Here is a 24,163-nt window from a genome sequence, read left to right as displayed (position 1 = left end):
GTGTAGAACCTTTTGCATGCTCCTATAGCCCTATCCACTTAGGCTTTCACCGATTCCTATGCTGGTCACGATTCAGTACATCCAAATAAATACCAAGCAAACCAATAGCACGGGCAATCAAACAATAAATCAAGCCACTTGCAATCAACGTACTACTGCACACAAGGGCTGGCAATCACAAAATAACAGAGCCAAGCCGCCGGATTTTGTTTAAAATTTGGGTAAAAGATAAAATAAATTTTTAAATTGAATTTTTAATACGAATTCCATAAAAAGGTCATTAAAATTCAAAATAATAATAAAAGTTGAACAACCTAGCAAAGCACAATCTATAAATATTCAAAAGTAAGAGTAATTGAAACTCAGAAAAAAAATTATTTCTGAAATTGCTTTTCAACACTAATTCCAAATAAACTTTAAGAGATCATGAAAATTCTGAATAAAGTAGGAAAATAATTTTGAAATTACTAAAAATTTGCGATTAAAATAAGAAATATCAAAGAACAGTCCATATAGTACACAACACAGGATTAACTAACTTTTGAAATAAAAATAAAATAAGTTCAAAACTGGATTTACATATGAATTCCGGATAAAGATGAAATCATTAAAATTACAATCACAAATATAATAAAAACTTCTAACATAATCGCGGCGAATAAATTTCGATTTCGCTAGGCATTGATGACAAAACAGAAACGAGACTACGTGGGCTAATGAGTGGATAGACGACAAAAGAGCAGGGAGATGGTGGTTGCCAATGAAGAGCGAGCCAAGAGGCAATAAATTAGTAAAGTGGAAGTGACGGCTTCTAAAAATAAACCATAATGATAATGATGTTCGATTTTACAAAGTATTGATGATAACAAAGATGAAAGATGACAGACTAGGCATACAAGTGAGCGTGCGGCAAAATAAGCAACGAGATGGTGGTTGCCATGGAGAGCAAGCTGAGAGGGTGGCAAATGAAGAGGGTGGCGTCGGCGGTGACTTCTACAAACTATAAAAACAGAACCTCAGCGTGATTTGTAAGGTGCTTAATGTAGAGAGGTGCGGAGGGGCGTAAAGGAGTATGGAGGCATCACTTGCCAAGGAGAGCAATTTGAGAAGCTGCAGAGGAATAAGTTGGTGGTGACGGCTTCTAAAAACTATAAAAAATGGTGAGGTTCAATTTTGTATTGTGCCTGATTAAGAAAAGTAGTGGGCAAAGAGTCGATTAGAGGGGCAACAACGGAGTAGCGAAGTGGTAGCGGGTGCTAAAACACAATAATGAAAAGAAGGGACATGATGTAGACGAGCAGAGGGATGGTAGCAGAGAAACGTTTGTTTATAAATCATAGATTTAATGGTGTAGTTAGGGAGTTTGTCGGAGATACACGATAATCTTGTTGGCAACTTTTTTGACAAGTTGACAAGCACGATCGTAGCACCTTAAGCCTTGCGGTGATTCTAGAGTCGCCAACCACCTCGATCTAGCAAATAGCTAAACCTAGATGGGTTTGATAACTAAACCGGCTAGCGGAGCCGATTTCTAGATAACTACCCGTCTCGTGGGCAAACGGAAGGTTTTCAGGACAAACCTACAAAGAGATGTCGCAATCTCGCAGCGGCGGCGGACGGTTTACGGCGCAAACCGACAAAGATGGACAAACTAAGAGAAAACTAAAAGCAATATGAAAAGAACGATTCGATTGATTGATAGTAGATTGATTTTTACAATGAACCGGCCTTGTCCCTTATATAGGGGTTGGTCTTGCCCACTACAGGCCCTTCTCCACATCCAACTCGGGGTAGAAACCAAAGGAAACCCGAAACATGCCTTCCCGAGCAAGGAAACCTCGAAACCCGACGCAACAGAATCGGACTCGGGCCTGCCGGTCAGACCGGCCACATACCGCCGGTCTGACCGGCCTTCAACCGGCGGTCTGACCACCCAACACACGGCGGTCAGACCGGCCTATCTCGAAGGAAACCAGTAGACTTCCAAATTTTGGCAATATTTCCTATTTTAAGCCTAGGTGCCAAATTTGGGTGTAAACAAATCTATCTACCTATAGTTGAACAAATGGTTTTACTCATTCATCATTCATCATATCACACATCCAACGATCCAAATTCATCCGAGGACTTAAATCCAACGGCAAAATCACCGCGCACTCCCATCTGCCACGCCTTTCGCTGCCCTCCATCTCGCCACCGCCACCCCCCCTCCGCCCGCCGCCCCTCCTCCCCTGCGCCGCTGCATCCGCATCGCCCAGCCCCGCCGCCACCGAGGACGCGGAAACCGCACCTCCCTCCCAGTCCCCTACGCCTCCCTCTCCTCTTTTAGATCGCGGACGCCCTCCTCTCTCGCAGCCGTCGTTGGTCCCTCCTCCCACCGCCGCGCCACCGTCGCCACCACCGGATCCCCGACGCCGACTGCCCGCATCGTAGCCTCCGTGCCAATCCCCCCATCTCGCGAGCAAAGTAGGGGAGGGGAGGTGTGCCGTGGTCCTGCTGCATCCCGGTGAGCACCCACATCATCTTTCTGATTCATCTCTCTCTCTCTCTCTTTTCCACCCACTTTTGTCTCAAATTTGCTTGCATTAACCCTAGCTTCTCTTCTAGATCTGGATGGAGCTCTGTTTATATGTTTCCCCAAAAGTCCAAGTTCGATCCGCCCCTGCTAGGGATAAATAAGATTCAATTCAACATGAAACACACGCAAAATTAATCTGAAGCACAAGCCCCTTCACTCCCTTCACACGCAAAATCACATCTGGTTCTTGTAGTTTAAAATAAACATAATGCCAATATGCCTTGCTGCTCATGAACTGCTTGAGCATGTTAATTTGTGTCTCCCAGTGAGGTTCTATCATCTTCTGTCATCTATTAGTGCCCAATCAAAGAACTTGCATATAATAACATATATTCTTATATTCTTCTTTTCTTTTAAAAAAGCAGAAGCTATTATCTGAAGTTCAGCTCTCAGTTTCACAGTAAATTTACATAATTAACAGTGCATGTGTTCCTTCAACTGTTAATCTATAGATATGCAGCTCCCATATAATTTGTGGGTACTCTTATATAGGAAAGGAAGATCAGCACAATACTGACGGGTTTCTCTTCAAGATGATCCCATGGTTCTCAGTTTTCTGTTTTCTACACTGTCTACATCTTATATGTGTTCCTTGAAGCTACAGATTGATGGACACAGCTGTCAAACCTGAACCTACCAGGCCACCAGGTCATGTTTCTCCTCAGCTCTCATCACATTTATATGTTTTCTTACCCAATTCCATACAAAAAAAAAATTACCAATGAAAAAAATCAAGTAGTGAATAATGTACTTGTATTCATGAGACAATCATTGCATAAGAATGATATGGAGGCAATTGCAGGCGTCAGTAAACAAAATATAACAATTGATCATTTTTTTTTGGAGCTAGCAGAGTAAATTGTTTCGAAGGCAGACATACCAAGAATATGGTTTCCCTTCAATAAGTAAACAGGAATATGGTTTCAGTAGAAAAAAATATGTGATCTTGCAAAGTTATTTTTTTGGAGCTAGCACAGTAAATAGGTTTCTCACTGGATTGCTATCCTGCCTTGTCTAACATGTCAAATTGATCACTCACACTTGCTGATTCATACAAAAAAATAACCCAAGATAACATAGTTTTTACCCTCAGAAGCTCAGTACTGTATTTGCTCACTCACACTTGAAATTTGGCCACGTCAAATTGATAAACTAAAACAAAGGAAATTTGTGGGTTGTAAGGCATTTAATACAAAGGAAATTCAGCACTTTCCAGTATTCAGGCACACATGGATTTGTAGATTGATGGAACAACCTACCGTGCATATCTGGGATTCTGGATATTTGCATGATATATTCAATCTGGATATTTCTGAGTTTCATCTATTTATGATATTCAAATGACTGGAGCGGGCATTATTAGTACCATAGTATGCAAACTAAGTCTGCCCGACACAGCAACGTGACTCCGAAATCTGGATCCACGAGATTGATCGCCACACTGCCAAGCACAAACAACATGAGATTTTTTTCCCTATAGTCCTTTTCTTGGTGTGCTGTGAGAGGATTAAAGAACCAATCTCTACCAGGTTTTCCTTAATTTAGGCATGATTTTTCAGGTGTGCTCCATTATATTTATGTGGTTATTGGTCTGCATCATGACTCTATTTACTATATTTAGACAAAAACTGCATACAGATATGATATGATATGAGTTGTAGCAGCTAGGCATTTGATCAATGGTAAATTGTTCAATCTTTCAGGCAAGTGGAGGCCATGGGAAAAAGCTATTTAGATCATGCTCACTTTGTAAAGATCACATGACAAAAGCATATGGTTTTAGTAAGGGTTGATATTGATCTGTTCTTTAGATTGGAGAAATAGACATTTGTATGGCATTTGGAATGAGTATAGTAACCAGCTTCTCAAGGAGAAAGCAAAGCTTCAGGATGATTTTGTTTTGTATGAATCATGGAGAACATCGTGTAATTATTTGCAGGATGTTGATGAAGAAAGAGAATTGCAATAGTTTTATGAAAAAAAAAAGTTGGATCAGATTATTGTGATGACTTCCATTGTGTTGGCTTCTGTCCTTTAGTTCGTCAATTTCCTTGCATGCTAATGAGTTCTATAAATTATTTTTAAGAGGCAATGACACTAGAATAATTGATCCTTGATGCTAATGAGTTTTAGGCATTTTTCAGAACTTTTTTTTGAAAGAATCTAGCAAGCTGGTTTTATATTATAGAAGAAGTGAGAGAAACTGTACAAAACAGAAGACATGGGAGACGTTCCCGGAGAAATTCTTCCTGCCTGCACTCCCTAAAAAAACAAAAGCCTAATCTCTTAACGTAATACACTTCACTCCCTTGGCACCTGCCATTTCCCCCAAACGAAGCTCATCTATGATCTTGCTAGCAAGTGCCGATGGTGTAGATTCTTTCCCTCTGAAGATGCGATTGTTCCTTTCCATCCACTGCTGAACGTAGCCCTTTCTGTTGCAACTTTTCTGCCTCATCTGTTTGCTCGCGCCACCATTTGAGAAGAGTGTTGTCTGTGCATTTTTCAGAACTGAAGGGCACTATAGGATATGCTCTATAAAGAATTTTGCAGGTTCTCTTCTATGCATCACATATCGATTTGCACAACCTTTTCGGTCATAGCTGCCAGAATGAAAAATTGCCTGAACGCATGCCCGAAAATGAGTAGTAGATCTTTTGCAAGTTTTGAATCGTGCACCCTGTCAGCTGGCTAACAGAGCGTGAAAAATTCCTTATTACTGTTTGTGCACGTCTTTATGCTTTAGCTGTAGCTGCGAGCCATGACAATTATAGACCTATCCTCTTGTAAATTTTATGTTATATATACCAACCTTAGTAGACATCCATTACATTTTTAAGATTTATACTGAAAAAATGAAACACATTTTAAAAAAAAAATGCCTGACCATAAGAAATTTTTAAATAAAAACTTTTGATGAAAAATAGTCTTAACATGAGAACATGACAGAAATTATGTTGGAATTTACTTGCAAAAGATCTACTCATGAGTTGAGTTACTTGTCTTTTCAGACCAGAATAATACATAACTCACTAGATTTATTTTATGTGTAAGTGCTGAAATACATTTGTCTTTTTATATCCGACTTACCAAATAAAACTAAATATAGCCGTAGCGTTAGCACGGGCAAATTACTAGTATTTTGAAGTCAAAGAGGGAAAATTGGTATGGTCTAAAAACTATAAAAATGAAGGAACATTTTTTTATAAAAATATAATTTAATGGCGCATGATAGGGAGTACATCGGAGATGCTCAATCATATTTTGAACCCGAAGCAGGAAAATTGTTATTGTCACTTTATTAATTATTTCCCTTAGAGAGTATATGGTTAAAGCAATATAATATCTCTCTCATATAGATATGCCTATATATGTGCAATTCTTTTAAATAAGAAAGTTTTTATTAATCTCAGACAATTACATCAAATTGATACAACCATACTAAGAACACTCCTGGCTGCTACATAACTACGATGCACACAGCTAAAACACACACATGTACACAAAATAGTTTGTAACAAAGTGAAGAAAGCTATAAAAGAACGCTCCCGTCCTCTGCATAACTAGGATGCACACAGCCAAAACACACTCGCGCGCACAAAAGAGTTTGTAACAAAGTGAAGAAAGCTATAAAATCTAGCAAATCAATTATTCTGTTTCTTAAAAAAGATTTCAAGTTGAACAAATGTAGATAATTCTACATCGTAATATAATTTTATTTCAATGCTAGCCGTGCAATTGCGCGGACCACCCTGCGAAAGTCGTAAAATCTAGCGGGTCGATTATTCTGTTTCTTAAAAAAGATTTCAAATTGAATAAATGTAGATAATTCTACATCGTAATATAACTTTAGTTCAGTACTAGCCGCGCAATTGTGCAGTCCACCGTGCTATTTGCTGTGGAGAGCCTACGTGATCACGTAACTAGTAGGATTGATAGAGCAAATTGACTAGTATAGTACTCCACTCTTTTTCCTTTTTTTTTTCTTTTGGTCTAGAGACTTCATGTTAGCAGGAAGCAGCAACAGACACCTAAGCTAGTTTCCTCAAGAAATTTCAAGCCGACAGGTGGAGCTATCAGGATACGTCAAGGACACTCTATAAACAGTTAAACTCCACACCAGAAGAAGCTAGCTATTACTTTCTCCGTTTCACAATGTAAGTAAATGTGAGAAATGCTAAAATGACTTACATTTTGAAACGGAGGAAGTAGCAGGTAAGGTTTTTTATGTGAGAAGAATCAACAAACTATATAATACGAGTAGGTATCCAAGAAATTAATCGGGAGGTGAAACTAAGCAAAGAACTATCCGGGAATCATGCATGTTGAGACGGAAATAGACCAGTACTACTCCACTATTAGGAAGGAAGAAAGCAATCAAACAACCATAAAGGAGTAGAGAGTAACGGAGAAGAGGAAGTTGCTTAGCTAGGCTAACATACTTGTTGCGACCGTCCGTTCTTGGCAAGATGAAGTTGCTAGGTGCAAGTAGTCATGCGGGCATCGATGGTATCGGGTAAATCATACTTTTTCCTTTTCTACAAACTTAATCAAACATAATAAAGTTTAAGTAAAAGAAAAATTAAACAACTTATAATATGAAATAGAAGGAGTAGAGTATAACGTGGGGCCACTAAAAAATTACTCACCAATCCTCAACTACCGAAATTAAATTTGAAAATATACTGTTGATTCGTTTTTTTCTTAAAAATATTCGTGGTGTAAACTTTTTAGCAGAAATATACCATCGATCTCGCGTAATCGTTGTGCAAAAGTCATGAGAGTGTGACGACGCACGCGGTATCGCGCGGAGAGAGCACGAGACCGCATGGTATTTCAGCGAGACCGAACGTCTTGTCCATCATTGCTGCTTAATTAGAGATTAATTACTCTAATTAATTATTAATTAATAATAATAATTAGTGATTAATCATCTTATTTAGCGATTAATTAATATTAACTAAACATTAATTAGGATAATTAATAACTAATTAACAAATTTCAACCGTCGCTATCGCTCGTTGAGTGAGCGAGACTGTTCGGTCTCGCGGTTTGGCCGCGCGAGACCACATGGTCTGACGCCGCCATGACGCACGTCCTCGATTTCGTCGTTCGGTGTCGCAGTTTCATTGTGCGAGACCGTGCGGTCTCGCGTTATCATCGCGCGACACCGAACAATCTCGCGTTGTTATTGTGCGAGACCGTTCGCGTCGTCACGTCCACGTCACTTTTGCGGAACGATTGTGTGAGATCGACGGTATATTTCTGCTAATAAATTTACATCCCGAATATTTATGAGAAAAAATAAATCAACCGTATATTTCCAAATTTAATTCCAACTACCGTGTCTCCTTCCTACGAGAAAAGAATTAGTTACTACTGCCGGCAACCATATGACCGAGTATTAGTTATTCATCTCTCTCATAATACTGTTGCTACGTAACAACGAAAAATTTAGTACTAACTAGTAGTAGTATTTTTCTTTCAGTACATTATAGTGGATGCTCTGTTAAATAGACTTATTCGGTTAGATCTCCCATCCTGATAAAGAAAAATGGATTTGGGTAGAAAAGGAACCAACCAAAATATTCAGTTAAATCGAATCCCCAAACCCTGTGGGTCAGTGGGTGGCACCACAGTTTCAGGCTCTCAAACCCGTTGGTCCCAGTGCTACCATCTGAATGAGTGGAGTGTTAAGCGTGCGCAGGTTGGCCACCAACTTCCAAAAGAAGTAAAGGGTTTAGATCCAAAATTTTTCTTTAAACTTTTAACTTTTTCTATCACATCAAAACTTTTCTACACACAAATTTCTAATTTTTCCATCACATCGTTCTAATTTCAACCAAACTTTAAATTTTGACGTTGAATTAAACACACCCAGAACTCCGGAAGAAGAGGTCCATTGAACCTACCCGTCTCGTGGGTTTCTGCCCAAAACCGTGGCCGTGCGCCACCAAGTTCATCTCATCCACTCCTCTCCTCGTACGCCTATAAAATCATACACGGCTTCTTGCTCTCTCGGCGATGCAAGCCAACTGAACCCACTCTCAAGAACAGATACAGATTCAGACTGGTGTTTCTGCTAGACTGCTACTGCAAGTGTTGGTAGCTAGATCCTCTCTCTGCTTGTCGTTGTTGTTGTAGAAGAAGAAGCTGATGTCGACAGGTGACTCGTGCCTACCTCGACCAGAAGCTCGCCCTCGCAAAACGCTGCTCCAGAGGTGAGAATTCCTGCTCCTTGTTGCGAGCTAAGCATGCTAATTAACATTCAGTTTGATAAAAAATGTATAGTGTATCTTGGTTCTTACATTGGTGGTTGAAATTGTTGCAGAGGCGACGCTCGCCGGAGCCAAGGCGGCGGCGGTGGCGACGGTGGCATCCGCCGTCCCAACGGTGAGCTAAACCGACGACGAAACATTCAGACATTCAGACTTTTTTTTTCCTGACACTGTGTACTGATCTTTCGATGAACTGTGCTGCTGCTGTAAAAAATTCAGTTGGCGAGCGTGAGGATGCTGCCGTGGGCGAAGGCGAACATCAACCCGACGGGGCAGGCGCTGATCATCTGCACGGCGGCCGGGATGGCCTACTTCGTCGCCGCCGACAAGAAGATCCTCTCGCTGGCGAGGAGGCACTCGTTCGAGAACGCACCGGAGCATCTCAAGAACACCTCCTTCCAGGGCACCGGCCGTCCTCACCCTGCCTTCTTCAGGCCACGAGGAACACTGAACTTTCACAGTGACTGATGGAAGCCTGAATAAACTGCTGCTACTACAATATAGCTGTGCTTGCTGTGTAATGGTTCTATAAGTTGTAATGTAATTAATTAGTTTTGATGATGATGAAAATCAATGAGAACTAGCACTCTGATTTATTTTTTTTCACTCGGTTCTGAACTTCCTCTGAAATTTCCTTGCTGTCTTGTCTTCCCCTTCTTCAGAACATTCTATGAACATTTTTTTGCCGGGACAAAGGGAAAAAGGTGAAAAAGATAAAAACAGCATAATGCTATGTATGAACGTTGACAACACGTGATAGCGCATTACAAATTACTAATGACTGTATGCATGCATGATGCATCCCCTAGCTAGTTGGTGTGAACTTTGAAGGCCAATGCTATACTTATAAAGATTTGTAAATATAGCAGATACTTAGGCTGTGTTTAGATTCAAAGTTTGGATCCAAACTTCAGTCCTTTTCCATCACATCAACCTGTCATACACACACAACTTTTCAGTCACGTCATCTCTAATTTCAACCAAAATCTAAACTTTGGATCCAACTAAACACAGCCTTAGTATGCATTATGTGCAATTGTGCACTAATGCAGAGCAAAGGTGATGTGAACCTTCAGAAAATGTAGTGCTGGTAGTAGTATCTACGTACAGAAAAACGGTATAACAATCTGATACGCGTCACATCACCTCGACGGTACAGCTTATTGCCTTATCATCGCAGCTCAATACGGCCAAAAGAGAACAAATTGATTGATCATTGATGTACGAATGGAAGTTCTGTTTGCCCAAATCAAGCTGCTAACTGCTGCTGGTTTGGTCGCTGATGAGATATCTATAGCTTAATTTTAGCCAGCATTTCATCCGTCTATGTACATCGATGCTGAGTGACAGATAGAGGAAGAGAGTATGCATCAACTGTATAGCAGCAGCAGCAGCCATGGATACAGTGAAAAACAGGGAGGAGGATGGTGATCTATACCATGGGCAGCCAGTGATTGATTGATCTAATCATGTAGCTAGCTTCTTGCTACCCTTTGCTAATCCCTACTAACCGAACTGGATCGACAACTACTGTACAGTTTTCTCCTACTTATTTGTTTTCGAGGTGAAAACCGCTCCTCACTTATTTATCAAAAACAGATATAAAAAACCGATGACTTTCTATCAACGACTTATGGAAACTAGCTAATGCAGATCGGTTTTCACAAATCGAGATCTAGCAGTTTCACGAAAACTGATCGGTTTTGTGAACCCCGCTGGTTGTTATTAATTGAGAACACAAAAAAAAAAGAGAGGAGTTTTCAGTAAAGCAAAGTTGGTTGTATCCTGGTCTCGTTCTTTTCTAATTAAGATACTGATTTTATCTCAGTTTTTATTAGCATGTTTTTCAAACTACTAAAAATGGTACATATTATGCGAAAATTTTCTTTACAAAAGTTGTTCTAAACTATCGAATAAATCCATTTTTAAGTTTATAATAATTAAAACTCAATTAATTATGTACTAATAACTTTCTTGCTTTATATGACTTAATCTTAATTTTCATCCCAATATGTAGCAATTTAGAATAAGATTAGACCCATCCTGAAACTACGAATCTAAAATGAATCTAATGTGATTCTAAAATATTATATATTGGGACGGAAATAGATAGCATCAGAAATGGGGATAGGCGATCCCTAGAGCAATGGGCTGCGGCAAGGCATGCAGAAAAGAGGGTGGTAGCCCGGGCCACAGAGCGAAACTGGCCTGAGTGACGTCGGCCAACGGCTAAACACCCCAGCCGAAAACTGGGAGCGCCACACAGTTTTCCGCCGCCCGAAAAATGCCCAAAACTGACGGCAAAGGCACCAATCTAGCCCATGCACCGTCAGTTTCAGAAAAGAAAAAAAAAACCTACTAGCAATTGCTAATTGCCCTTCATCTCCACATGGGTTAATTGCTAAATTATTAATTAAGTGATTAACACTAGCAAGCAGAAAAATGATTGTACTCCAGTATTTATTTACAATAGTCATTTGCAAATGTTTAATTAGAGTTGAAGAAGATGCATGACTTGTGTGTCTGCTGCACATGCATTGCTGCTGCAACAGTGAGGCTCCTTAAAAAAAATAAAAATAATAAATTGAAAGAAGCCGCAACACAGTGAGTACTGAGAGTAGCTAGGCTTGATTTTGTTGACATGTGTCTCTGTGGCTATTTGGTAGCAGCATCTTACCACAGGAAACGTTGAACCTGACCGCCCACATGATTAGCAATTGACCATCCAGTAAACGGAGCAGTAGATTAACTACTAATGTGGTGCTTACTCCTAATTAACTACTTTCTTTTTTTAGATAGATGTCCGCTGTTGACTTTTAGACACACGTTTAACATTCATTTTATTAAAGAAATTTTATGCAAATGCATGAAATATAAATTGTGCTTAAAATACTATTAGTGATAAAACAACTCACCACAAAAATAAATGTTAATTATATATTCTTTAATAATATGAATGATCAAATAACAGCGTCATTTATTAAAAATAGAGGTAGTAGCACTTTCCTCACCACCCCTACTACTGCATTTGCCAGGAACCTACATGCGTGCATGGATGCATATGATGGTTAAGCCCAAGATAGCTCAAAAATTCACATCGATTTTGAAATTTCATATCTACTCTTTTGCTAGCTAGTACTACTCCAGTAGTTATCGATCGAGATGCTATGGATTCCATCTATATCAATTGTTGAGGTTTGAGTAGCAGCAATAGATTAGATTAACTTAGCCTAGCTTTGGCAGAGCCCCATGCACCGACCTGTAGTTGCATCGATCAGCAAACCATCCCTGGACGCGTGGACGGATAGGAATACATCGAGCGAGGCATATGGAATGGAATCAATTAAGAGCAAGTTTAATAGTATAGCCAACTACTAACTCTAAATCATCTATAGTCAATCTAATAACTAATTCATACAATAGTTACATACTACACTATTAATGTCTGATCCTACCTATCATACACACATACTGTGTCTTAGAGTCTGTGCTGTAGCTGGCTATAAATCTATAGCCTACTGCTATTGTCTCTCACCGTTTATTTTTTTTAAAATATGTTTATAGCTGTACCTGCTCTAAGCACATCATCGAGGCAAGCAACGGCCACACGTGCACACATGGTTTCGCCCAAAAACCACGTCCCGCCGCTCCTCCGGCGCTATCTACCTAGTTCGATCGTCCACCGATTTCATCGGCTTCGTCTCGCCTATAAATTCGCAGGCCTAGCTAGCTCCAAAACCCATCCATCACTCCATCATCTGCTCACGCATTCACTGCTGCTCATCGCGTGGAGAGCGGTTAACTGAAAATTATATTGATTTGGATCATAGTTAGGGATTGAATTAGGATGGCAACGACGGTGACTCGTGCACACCTGGACCAGAGGCTTGCCCTCGCCAAGCGCTGCTCCAGGGGTACGTACGTTAATTGCGTGTTTTACAAAAGAAAACTGGTACTACTACAGTAATAACATTCATGATCTCTAGCTTCTTGCATTCCATGGCGGTAACTGAATATATGCAAACTGATGTATATATGCTTCGTCAATCTGCAGAGGCGAACCTTGCAGGTATTAAGGCAGCTGCTGTTGCGACCATCGCCTCTGCCGTTCCAACCGTCAGTACTCTCTCTTCTTTCTCAAATGCTTCTTCTTTCTTGTATTCTTTATCAGAAGAGTAGGTTTTCTAACTTAGCTGCATATGTTTGTGTGTGTTGTTTATTTCAGTTGGCGAGCGTGAGGATGCTGCCATGGGCGAAGGCCAACATCAACCCGACGGGTCAGGCGCTGATCATCTGCACGGCGGCCGGGATGGCATACTTCGTCGCCGCCGACAAGAAGATCCTCTCGCTGGCGAGGAGGCACTCCTTCGAGAACGCACCTGAGCACCTCAAGAACACCTCCTTCCAGGGCACCGGCCGCCCTCACCCGGCCTTCTTCAGGCCCTGAATAATTTACTACTAGAACACAACATATGCTATATATACTAGTACCTGGGTAGCTGCATGATCAGAGTAGTATCTGTATCATGTAGTAGCAGCAATAATACAATACAAGTACTAATCCCCTGCAGAGATCGAACCGTTTACAACAGCTGCTTCTGTAGAGTAGTGGTGTGCAGTGTGCTCAGCCCGGCCTCTTCCCATTAGGCATTATTTAGCCACACCTGAATATGAATACATGCATGTACTCCTATCTTGTACTAACTGCATGTGTAACGCTGCTGCAGTAATAATGTTCATAAATCACAAGTAACGGGTCTTTCAATTTATAAAACCGGATCACCAGTGGTCCTAAGCAGTATTATATTCAGTTTTCACTGATGTTGTAAGTTGAGTTAGCGTGGGACACATGAACCCAACATGTCAATGACTCTTATCTCCCTTCACCTCTCTCTCTCTCCCTCCCCCTTTGTTCCCATCTCACCAGGGCGGCGCTTGGCGGTGGACGGTGAGGAGCGGCAGCCAGCGATGACCGGTGAGGAGGATGACACCAACGACAGGCGGCGACAACATCTCGGTGATGCGCTGCACGATCCCGCAGTACATGTGGTAGGCGGTTTTGGGGTTCTTGACGAGCACCACCATCTCCGGTGCCCTCGCCTACTCCACTGTCATGATTCCGCTAGGGAATATGCGAGTGAGCCCCATCATCTCCTTCTCAAACGTGTCCGGATCCACACCATTCAGTGATGGCGCCTCTGCGGGCTCATCCTAAGAAGTGGTAGTTGTAGCGGATAGTGGCACGGCGAGGAAGCCGGAGGCAAACTCCTTGCGGATGCCGACCTCACCATTGCAAAGTCCACGATCGCCGAGGAGGTCAATGATGCGGAAGGATGTCAAGGGAGGGGTGTGGTGAGGAGGGAGACGAATGCGGTCCTTCTCACCGTCCGTCGCTTGTCGCCGTGCCCCACACCCTATGGCCCCGCGGCCGTCAGCGTAGGTTTGGGGAGAATGGTCGAGCTAGCTTCTTCCTGCTGACCACCGTCCTCCTCACCGGCCGCCATCGGCCGCCATCCTGGTGAGATGGGAACAAATGGGAGGAGGAGAGAGATAAAGGTCACTGAAATGCATGTAGGGTTCATGCTGACTGGTTTGCCACGTCAGCTAAAATTAGGTATACTGCTGCTTAGGTTCTCAGGTGATCTAGTTTTATAAATTGATGTACCTTATTATATCTGATATTTTGGTTTATGGATGAATTTTAAAACTCCGCAACAAATTAAGGTACTGTACTACAATCACATGGTCCGTATCCTCAAGAGGAAAACATGTGGCCCATAGGCCTTATCACTGTACAAGCTCACTGTTCAGAGCCGCTGAAAGGGCGCCGCTCTAATGGGCCAAGAAGTTCTCAGCCCATAAATACACTCCTCCGGTCCCACCCCGCGTACAAATTAGCGGATGGAATAAGTTCATCCAAGGTCCCTTAACTTGTCAACGAATTCGATTTTCATCCTTCAACCACAAAACCAGATACAACGGGTCCCTCAACTATCAAAACCGGTGCAATATAAGTCCCATGGTGGTTTGGAAGGCGGTTTTGACTTACGTGGCGCCTATGTGGCTAAATTGACCCGGTCTTCATCTGACGTGGCATCGATGTGGCATTGACGTGGCAATTTGATTTGGAAATTAATAAAAAGAGTGACCCCACATGTCAGCTACACCAAAAGAATTAATTAAAAATGGTGGGACCCACGTGGGCTCCGCTTGTCATTCACTCCCCTAATCTTCTTCCTCCTCTCTCTCTCCCCATCTCCCCTCTCCTCTCTCCAGGAGCTGGCGGTTCGGCGACGCGGCCGGCCAGCGGCGGCGGAGCCAGGGATGACCTCGGAGACGAGGACGCCGGGGAGCTGCGCCTGGACGGGGACGCCGATGGTGATTGTTGTTACTGGACTCAGAGTTGGTGTTGTTGTTGTTGAGCTCACCGTGGTAGGAGCTGAGAGGGGGAGAGGGAGAGATGGGGCGGCCGCCGTGCTGCGACAAGGCAAACGTGAAGAAGGGGCCATGGACGGCGGAGGAGGACGCGCGCCAAGCTGCTAGCGTACACCTCCACCCATGGCACCGGCAACTGGACCTCCATTCCTCAGTGAGCAGGTCGTGAAAATCAACGATATCGCCATTGCTGCTGATGGGATCGAGCTTGAGGTGCATTTGATCATATCAGATCAGATCAAAATATGGTGTTTTTGTTTATCTCTTCTTTTGCCCTTTCGGCGATGCGGCGTCAAGGGAGGTTCGGCGGCCGGCGACGCCGCGGCGACCCCCCGTCCGACCTCCTCGCCAGCGTCGAGTCGGTCACCTCCGCCACCTCCCGCGGCATCCACGTCTCCAAGTTCTCCGTCGGCTTTCCCTGACGACGAACCGGACTCCGGCTTCTCGCCCGACGACCCGGACCTCCTGCGCAACCACCTCGTCCCCGACTGGCTCCTCGTCGTCTCCGCCGGCGTCGCCGCCAACCTCCTCTTCGCCTTCCTCATCGTCTACACCCAGGCGCTCACCGTCGGCGTCCCCGTCCAGGCGCAGCTCCCCGGCATCCTCGTCTCCGAGGTCATCCTTGGCTCCACCGCCGCCGACCAGCCGGCCGCGTCGCCGAACTGCCAGCTCCTGGAGAGAGGAGAGGGGAGATGGGGAGAGAGGAGGAAGAAGATGAGGAGAGTGAATGACAAGTGGGGCCCATGTAGACCATACCATTTTTAATTAATTCTTTTGGTGTAGCTGACATGTGGGGTCACTCTTTTTATTAATTTCCAAATCAAATTGTCACGTCAATGCCACATCTATGCCACGTTAGATGAAGACCAGGTCAATTTAGACACGTAGGCGCCACGTAAGCCAAAACCGCCTTCCAAACTGCCATGGGACCTATATTGCACCGGTTTTGATAGTTGAGGGACCCGTTGTATCTGGTTTTGTGGTTAAGGGATGAAAATTGGATTTGTTGACAAGTTAAGGGACCTTGGATGAACTTATTCCTTAGCGGATAGGCCGCACTCCATGCGGGCCGCCGAGCGTTCGGCCCGTACCCCTGTAACACACTGCTTTTCTTTTGCGGATAATGGGCCAAAGTGGCCAGCCCATTTGATTGGCAATCTCGTTCCTAGCCCAGTCTGCAAGGTAACTGAATAGGCCTACTATTGCGGGCCGAGATCATGTAGGCCCACTTATGGCTGGTTAGCTTGGGCCCAGAAAACCGCGATTCAGCGTTCTAAACACGAGGGCGGATCTCACCTTGTAATTTGTAAAGCGGTAGACAACCATCTCTCTGAAGTCTGAACCTTCCTCTATCCCAAAGAAAAAAAATATTAAGAGAAAAAATAATTAGGCAGTTGATATCCATATAGCCTTGTTGTTTAAAAAATAAATTACTTAATTTTCCTTTAGGTTAATAGTCAAGTAAATTTTGCTGGTCGCTTTAACTTGCATGATAGTTTGTTTGATACTTATAAATAATCTGTAAGTAAATTGAACAACGGTTGTAAAGCCAAGATAAATACACATGTATGATGTGGTGCTACATTATTTTTTTCTACTAACATGTATTAACACTTGTTGAATAAAAAGTAGTTCAATTTTATTTTGTAGTTGCAACATAGACATTCATAGATGCAAGTTGTATAAAAAAATACTGATGTATTATCTTTTCTTTTTGCTTCTATATTTTTCAAACAAAAAAGAAATGCACACGTGTTTGAAAAATAAAATCAGTAGGACAGCAAACCATGTTTGCTTTCATCATTTTGGGCAGTATACGAGATCTAGAATTGATGGCAAAAAACTATGGCTTTTATTCTTAAAATTTTTCTTCGAGATAAGCTATTTATGAAATGTTGGCATATTTTTTTTTTGTTACCTAAAGCTGGCTGCAATATTGATTTTCTTCCACACCTAGAAATAATTCCTATTGGGATTATTTTTGTTCCCACAACCGCTTTATTTGAGACCGCCAACAGGTGCACCTCACGCCCCTCGTGCCGCATGTGCATACATACCTATGCGCGTGTACACGCTATACAAGACTAGCCCCGAGCATGCTCCTAGCCTCCTTCGCCCTTGTCGGTGATCCTCCTCTCCCTTATCTTTCTCCTCCAGTTTGCTACCTCGTCTTTCCTTCATGGTACCTCGTCTTCACCACTTATCCACCATCAATGTTCCTAACTTCAATTTTTCGTTGCCTTGGTTTTCTAGTTGTATTTTGCCCCACCCATGAGGCCATAGAATCAAATCCATCTCCAACGGGTGCCACCAATATTGCGGCATCGCCATATTGATTTGTTGGACTCTAAGGTTGAGGCGATCTGTATCCGGTAACATGATTACTCAATTGAAGTTCAAACACTTGCATGATCAATTTGTTTCCCCTCTAGCTACATCTTCTTTCTTTCATTTGCCTTTGATACTACTATTAGAGGTGGGTTTTTCCTTTTTATTTTTTTTTGGAGGGCAGGGTATGGCGGGGGATGGTGTTTTTTTTTTTTTTTTTTTTTGGGGGGGGGGGGGGGGTGCCCAGGAATAGCATGCAAAATTTGCAATCTCAATGTTTCTAGTTGATACTTGTAGCGTTAGTTCATCACACATGTATTGGACTATTGGTAGCACCATATGGGACACTAGTAATTCTTTTTTCTAGATTCGTCATAATTTTGCTACCAATTAATTAGGCTGGTGATGACACGTGTATATATTTGTGCTTCTGCAAGTAAGTAATCTAAATACATTTTGAGCATGTAAATCCTCCTGGCTGGTGCTATTTTCCTTTTAAACGAGTGGACAAATAACAAGTGCAGTATTGGCTCGGTTAAATTGTGTGAGGTAAATTAAAAAAAAAATCTCCACATTTCATTTTTGTTTATACTTACCAGTAGCACATTGTTCTCCTTACTATACATAAACATGTGAACCCCTTAATTAAGCCCACAGGACAATGTAGGTTTCTTGGCCGGCATAAATAGCTACCAGAAAAAAGCTGTTAATCCAAAATTACAAAGCCATCATTTCCAAAATCTTTATCCAAAGAATTCAGTTCCAAATATGTCTCATTAGTAATGGATATTAATCCATCCCATTCTCACACTCAAAGAGATCAACAGAAGTGTGCACACGACCAAAAGGGCAAGAAACGCCACTGCATGCAGCCAAAAGTTCAGCAAGCAAACACACCGAGTTCTTGTTGCACCCGGCGCCCGAGGACGTGGTTTGCGCCTCCGCCGCCGGCGTGATCCTGCGAAACCGGCGTGTCCGGGCTCCAGGAGCCCGCGGCTTCGTCGCGGCCGCCATGGCAAAACCGGGGGTTCGCTGTTCTTTCTTTGCCTGACGAAATGTGTCGTCAGGTGGTGCACTCCTCCTCCTCCTGCTTCTGCTGCTGTCTGAAAAGCCTATAAATTGGAGGATTTGATGGCTGCTTTACACACAAATCATCCATCCATCGATCGATCTCGCATTCAGTAGCTTGAATTAGCTAGTTGGTTAGTGTGATAGTGTGTGTCGATCTGGTGTGTTTTGATCGAGATGTCGAACAAGGCTACGAATTCTTCCCAGCTCATCGAGCAGAAGTTCGCCATGGCCAAGCAGAGCTCCCATGGTGATTTCTTCTCCTGCTGCCTAGCTTAGCTAGCTATTAACACGATATCTGATTATTATTGCTAAGATTGTATGTTTGATCGTTGCATGTTAGATTCTAACAATGTGATGTTGTTTGATGTTGTATATGGATGGTTTTTGTTTTGACTTCAGAGGCGGCCATTGCCGGGCTGAAAGCAGCGGCCGTCACTGCTGTCTGCACCGCGATCCCCACCGTGAGTGCAAGCAGATTAATTAATTAATTTAATTAGCAGGATCATAATTAACTACTCTTGTGACAAAAAATACAATGTGCTCGTTCTTGTCAGAGCAATGCACATTTATCATGGATGCGAACAACATCTGAATTATTCTGAACCAATGCAACTTTTGATATGATCCCTTGCAGTTTGCCAGTGTTCGTATGTCCAAGTGGGCAAAGGCCAATCTGGGCAACCCAGTCGCCAAGACAGTCATCATCACCTACGGTAAAAATGTTTGATGCTAGCTAATTACTACAACAGATAATAGTGCTTGAAAAAGATCAGCAACTGATAATTAAGAGCTCTGGGAAATTAATTCATGGTTGATTTGGTTAATGATGCAGCTGCTGGCATGGCCTACTTCATCGCCGGGGAGAAGAAGGTGGTGGAGCTGTCCAGGAAGCACTCCCTCGAGGCTGCAAAGGCCAGGGCTAAATCTGAATATACTCTCACAAAATCGAACTAGATTTGCAGCAATATGGCATCAATGACATGCCCTTTTTATCCCAGAGAGAATACTACCAGTGTTGTCTCTTCTGTGTTCTTGCATGCATGTGTGTGTTCACTGTGTTATATGCAGTGAAAATTGTGAGATGATATGCCTAAGTGCAATTAATTAAGGTGTGGGTGCTAATAAAAGCTATGCATATGAGCAGGAGCTTCCTTCATGGATATCTTATCTCGCTCTGTTGTGGATAACTGGCTACTGATCATGATGTTAATGCTAGCAGATACTCCCTCGTCATTTCATCTTAAAATATAGCAACCTAATAATATTAGGATTCGTAGTATCAAAATATATCATATTTCATACCAGATTACTCCATTTTAAGTTAGAGGGAGTATACTGAAGCTTAGATTAAAACCGCATATTCCTTCAACTAGGATATGAAAGAAAGAGGTCAACTAATAGCCTGTTTGGAGGAGCTTAAAATTCCGATAAGCAGCTGATTGATAGCCAACATCTAGAAAAGCTGAGTTTCCTAGCTTCTGGCTTCTAATTTATTTTCTTATAGCTTCTTAGGATTTGTAGCAAAAGATAGATTATTTGGGGGAGCTTCTAATTCTCGAAGAAGGGGAGCTTCTGATTCTCGAAGAAGCTACAGCAATTAGAAGCTCCCCTAAATAGAACCTAAGAAAGGTCCATATAGATATAGATAGAGAAAAAAATCGAGATATTTAACTATTTACCACTATTGCAAGTGACAATTAAGGATATTTTAACTATTTACCACTATTGCAAGTGACAATTAAGGATATTTTATTGGACTCACATATCATAGACTGCGAGTGACAAATTCTTAGTTGCCACATCTTAAAAGTAGCAAATAGTTAAATATCCCGGGGAAATCTGCATATTGTTGTTTGTCAATTGTGATGCAGGCTTAAATTGTCATCCATGAAATATTAATCCAGGAAACCCCATGTAGAATTCTAGCCCGAATAATATTTGGCGTAGCCCAGATAGTCATATGGCCCATCAGTTGGCCCACATAAGAAACACTTGCAAAAGCTTCTAGAAAATAATTCAAATGGCTATGACAATTTTTGAAAAAAAAATAGATATGGTGATAACTAATCAAGATTCCCCAAAAATTCATCTGAAAATGCAACATATAGTATGAGGAAAGAGACTAATTCTAGCAAAGAAGAAAAAACAGTGGCCTTTATTTTATGACCTCCTTCCGGTATAATCTCTCTTTTCTCGCCTCATCAACTTTTGGTACATGAAAATTGAGTGGAAAAAATTTAAAGTAAATTTCACTTTAGATCATATTTTTTTTAGATCATAATTTTTTTTTACTGATGTTTCACTTTTGATCACCGTTTAACTCATGTTTTCACTTTAGACCGGTTAAACTTTCTTTGTTAGTTTGTTTCACTTTAGATTTTTTTTCGAAACTGTAAATTCGTATTTCTCCATTTTGGGGAAATTTTTTCATATTTCTTTCCAAGTGAAAACCACTGAGAACGTCGTCGGCCCAAATAGCCCAACTCGTGATCGCGCCGCCGGAGGAGGCGCACGCTGCCTGAATGCCGGCGCCGTCGACGACCTCGCCGGTGATTGGTTCGCGCTCCGGCGATCGTCGAGGGCCGCCCGGGCAGGCGGAGGAGCGGAGGAGGCAAAGCGAGTAGCCGCGAGACCTCCGCTTCCATCGCGCGGCTCGCAGTCGCAAACCCTACCAAATTTGCTCCAGGTACCCTACCGATTTGGTCCCTCCCCCCTTACCCTTGGCCTCCTTTATCACTTTCAATCACCATGAATATTAAAAGTTGAGCTGCTAATACTTTAAGTCAGATTGTTTAACTGTAACAAGAGATCAAAAGATGAACTGATCTAGTTTGTTAACTTTTTCCCTTTTTGGGGGGAGTGTTGCTGCTTTCCAATTTAATATTGGATCGAGTAGATTATATTCATAGTGATGAAAGGGAATGGGGGATTTTGTGCTTTTGATTTGCACTTTTTTTAACTTAGAGCTTCATAGATGAAGACTAGCTTTGTCATTGTCAATTTGTCATCTCAATATAATTATCTAGTTCACATTTGTGCCCAAGCTTTAAGGTATCTTACTTCATGCTGTTTTGAATTACCAATCACCAACTAGAATACGTAGGAGACAAAAAAAAAAAAACTACAGCTATGATATTTCGGCAGCACGAGATGAAAAATCTAAATTGGCAATGACGAGTCTCAACACTGGAGCTCCCTCTGAGGGAGCAGAGAACGGAAATTCTTCAGGGGACACAGGGAACAATCTTTGCAAATCATAATTAAATTAGAATTAATACCTTCGGATCTTTTACTTTTTTATGAAAGCTGAGTATCATTCAGCTGCAATTTGGACTGAATTTCACCTTCATCAAATCAGTATCCATTCATAGGAAGGAATTATTTGATCTCCACAAGTTGGTCTTTTATTTGCTGCGTCGGATCGACATTCCATGAATCATGAACCAGCATTATTTAGTGGAAACAGTATTTGCAACTGATAATGTCTGTAATCTCTTCCCCTTTGCTCTTCCGCGTGGAATTGATTCCTCCTCAAGTCAGCAGGCCAGAAGCATCGACATAAACTTGCTCTACCATTTAAAGATGGGGGCTAAAGCATCCAAGTCACAGGGAAAAGTTGTATGATAAATGCTATGTGAGCGATCTCATTTCTACAGGAGTAGTGCTCTACTGATGTGTCTATTCAAGGTTGGAGGGAAAGGCATAGGGTCTATTGGTTGGTTGCCCCTCCAAAGATAGGCACTATGGACTTCCATCATATATTATCTAAAAAAGATAAATTGCATCATATATTATCTAAAAAAGATGAACTTCATCATATATGCAATTCTTTAGCATGCGGTGCTGAAGAATTGATATATCCGTCTCCATGGCAGTCAATCTGAAAAGTTAGGTTTTATCCAATGGTCTGCACATGCATGCCATAATCACACGACTTTAAGTTAAGTATTTAATAGGTCATCACCTATGGCCTATGGGATGTCACATAGATATGTTAGTTTTATTCAAAATAAATATGTTGGAACCCATAGAAGTATATTAATTCAAAATTAGTTTTCTTAAGAGAGACGTTGCTGATAAGTGATAACCCTACTGTTACATTACTCCATATGAAGGTATGAAAAGAAATTGCCTATCCGGAGCAAATGTGTTCATGTTATATTTCTACTTGGTTTTCACTTCTGCATGGCAGATGAACATAAATACTAACTAAAACAGGCAGTGACAATAGATGCTTTTCTTTCAAACAAAACAGTACGGATGGCTGACTAGAAGTGAACATGGAACCTCTTGAATTATTGTGGAAAGGTGTGATTTTGGAGAATATATGTAGATCAGAATAGGTTTTGTGAATGTCTATAGATCACGCACGTATGTGGAGAATTGATTCTCAAAAGGCTATATATATTTAACTCCAATAATACAATCTCTGTAGTTGTGCCCATCTGCCCTTGGCATATAACGCGAACATTTAGCCAACTTTAGTACCATCTTTGGGAGGCAACTAAGCATCTAGAATTGACAAGAGATGCAAATCGCTATTAAATTAGTAAAAGTGGAGAGATTAATTGAAGTAAAGTAGCTTTACCTATTTTCTCTATCTCCTTTTGCCCTTTATTTAATAAGCTTACAATTCCTTTTACTTAAGTAATAAGCTTACAAAGTTCTGAGCACTTGTTCTTCATTGAACTGTTGATTTGATCACCATAATCTTGTCATTAAGTACCGTCAAGTCTGTGCATATCCTATTTTGCTCCACCTAATGATTATTTTAGATTCATCGCCCTTGTGCACTACTGAACTGCTGTTGAGTGTTGACAACGATCCAACCCAATAGGTCATACATAGTTGAGTAAATTTCAGATAACTGTATGTAAGATGTCATAATTTTGTAGGAAATACTATTTAATAAACAATTTCGCAGAACCACATATTTAAATTGGTTCCATATTAGTGAGCTATATTACAATATAACCTACTATCATGTACTTCCACTTCCTACGCCATTGGCACACCTGCAAGCCTCTCTCATAACTGATATCTCACCCTTCTCATATTGATTATGACTTATGAGAGATAGGCAAGTGGTTGAAGCTATCAAAAGCTGTAGCGTATGATGGCTCATCTTAAACGCGTAACTGCACATTCTTTTTTATCTGCGAAGTTCTGTGAACAAAGTTCTCTAATATGTGGTTCCCTAATAGTTATGATGACTTGCATATAGCATCATGAAATTTAGTTCCCTTAGTTTCTTTATCCTAAGTGTCCATAAAGGGATGTGATTGTGAAATGAGAATACATTTACTGATTTAAGATTTGAACATTTACAATCTGAAATAAGTTCAGTTTGTACTTACAGCCTGCATAATATGGGAGATATACTGAAAAGAAAGACTGATTTAACCAAGTGAAGTTGAGACTTGCCTTTAGCATCTTGTGTGACTCAGAACTTTATCTACATTCTGAATGAATA

General features: G+C 41.6%; 2 protein-coding genes, 1 long non-coding RNA gene and 1 pseudogene across 3 annotated transcripts; all 4 read left to right on the top strand.

Moving 5' to 3' along the window:
• Positions 1 to 2,214: 2,214 nt before the first annotated feature.
• LOC127775716 (uncharacterized) lies at positions 2,215 to 4,975 on the top strand. Its single transcript, XR_008018022.1, has 3 exons — positions 2,215 to 2,506; positions 3,071 to 3,226; positions 4,282 to 4,975. It is a non-coding gene; the product is annotated as an uncharacterized LOC127775716 (long non-coding RNA).
• A 2,097-nt stretch (positions 4,976 to 7,072) lies between these two features.
• Positions 7,073 to 9,452, top strand: LOC127776266 (early nodulin-93-like). Its single transcript, XM_052302631.1, has 4 exons — positions 7,073 to 7,087; positions 8,745 to 8,799; positions 8,910 to 8,971; positions 9,076 to 9,452. The coding sequence occupies exons 1-4, from the start codon at positions 7,073 to 7,075 to the stop codon at positions 9,322 to 9,324; spliced, it is 381 nt and encodes a 126-aa protein (XP_052158591.1). The 3' UTR covers positions 9,325 to 9,452.
• Positions 9,453 to 12,625: 3,173 nt separating this feature from the next.
• On the top strand, positions 12,626 to 13,646 carry LOC127777371 (early nodulin-93-like). The gene is made up of 3 exons (XM_052303952.1): positions 12,626 to 12,770; positions 12,911 to 12,972; positions 13,082 to 13,646. Exons 1-3 carry the CDS (start codon positions 12,704 to 12,706, stop codon positions 13,301 to 13,303), a joined length of 351 nt encoding a protein of 116 aa, XP_052159912.1. The 5' UTR covers positions 12,626 to 12,703; the 3' UTR covers positions 13,304 to 13,646.
• A 3,824-nt stretch (positions 13,647 to 17,470) lies between these two features.
• LOC127776077 (uncharacterized) lies at positions 17,471 to 19,613 on the top strand (annotated as a pseudogene).
• Positions 19,614 to 24,163: the final 4,550 nt, after the last annotated feature.

This window comes from Oryza glaberrima, chromosome 6, assembly GCF_000147395.1.
Source record: "Oryza glaberrima chromosome 6, OglaRS2, whole genome shotgun sequence".
NCBI lineage: Eukaryota > Viridiplantae > Streptophyta > Magnoliopsida > Poales > Poaceae > Oryza > Oryza glaberrima.
This window is presented reverse-complemented; position numbering and strand designations above follow the sequence as displayed.

Bases quoted from the DNA above. Each gene is read 5' to 3' on its own strand.
- LOC127776266 (XM_052302631.1), top strand. The intron at 8,800-8,909 runs GTGAGAATTCCT...AAATTGTTGCAG, and splicing joins CGCAAAACGCTGCTCCAGAG to AGGCGACGCTCGCCGGAGCC. The intron at 8,972-9,075 runs GTGAGCTAAACC...TAAAAAATTCAG, and splicing joins TGGCATCCGCCGTCCCAACG to TTGGCGAGCGTGAGGATGCT.
- LOC127777371 (XM_052303952.1), top strand. From the start codon at position 12,704: ATGGCAACGACGGTGACTCGTGCACACCTGGACCAGAGGCTTGCCCTC. The intron at 12,771-12,910 runs GTACGTACGTTA...GTCAATCTGCAG, and splicing joins CGCCAAGCGCTGCTCCAGGG to AGGCGAACCTTGCAGGTATT. The intron at 12,973-13,081 runs GTCAGTACTCTC...TGTTTATTTCAG, and splicing joins TCGCCTCTGCCGTTCCAACC to TTGGCGAGCGTGAGGATGCT.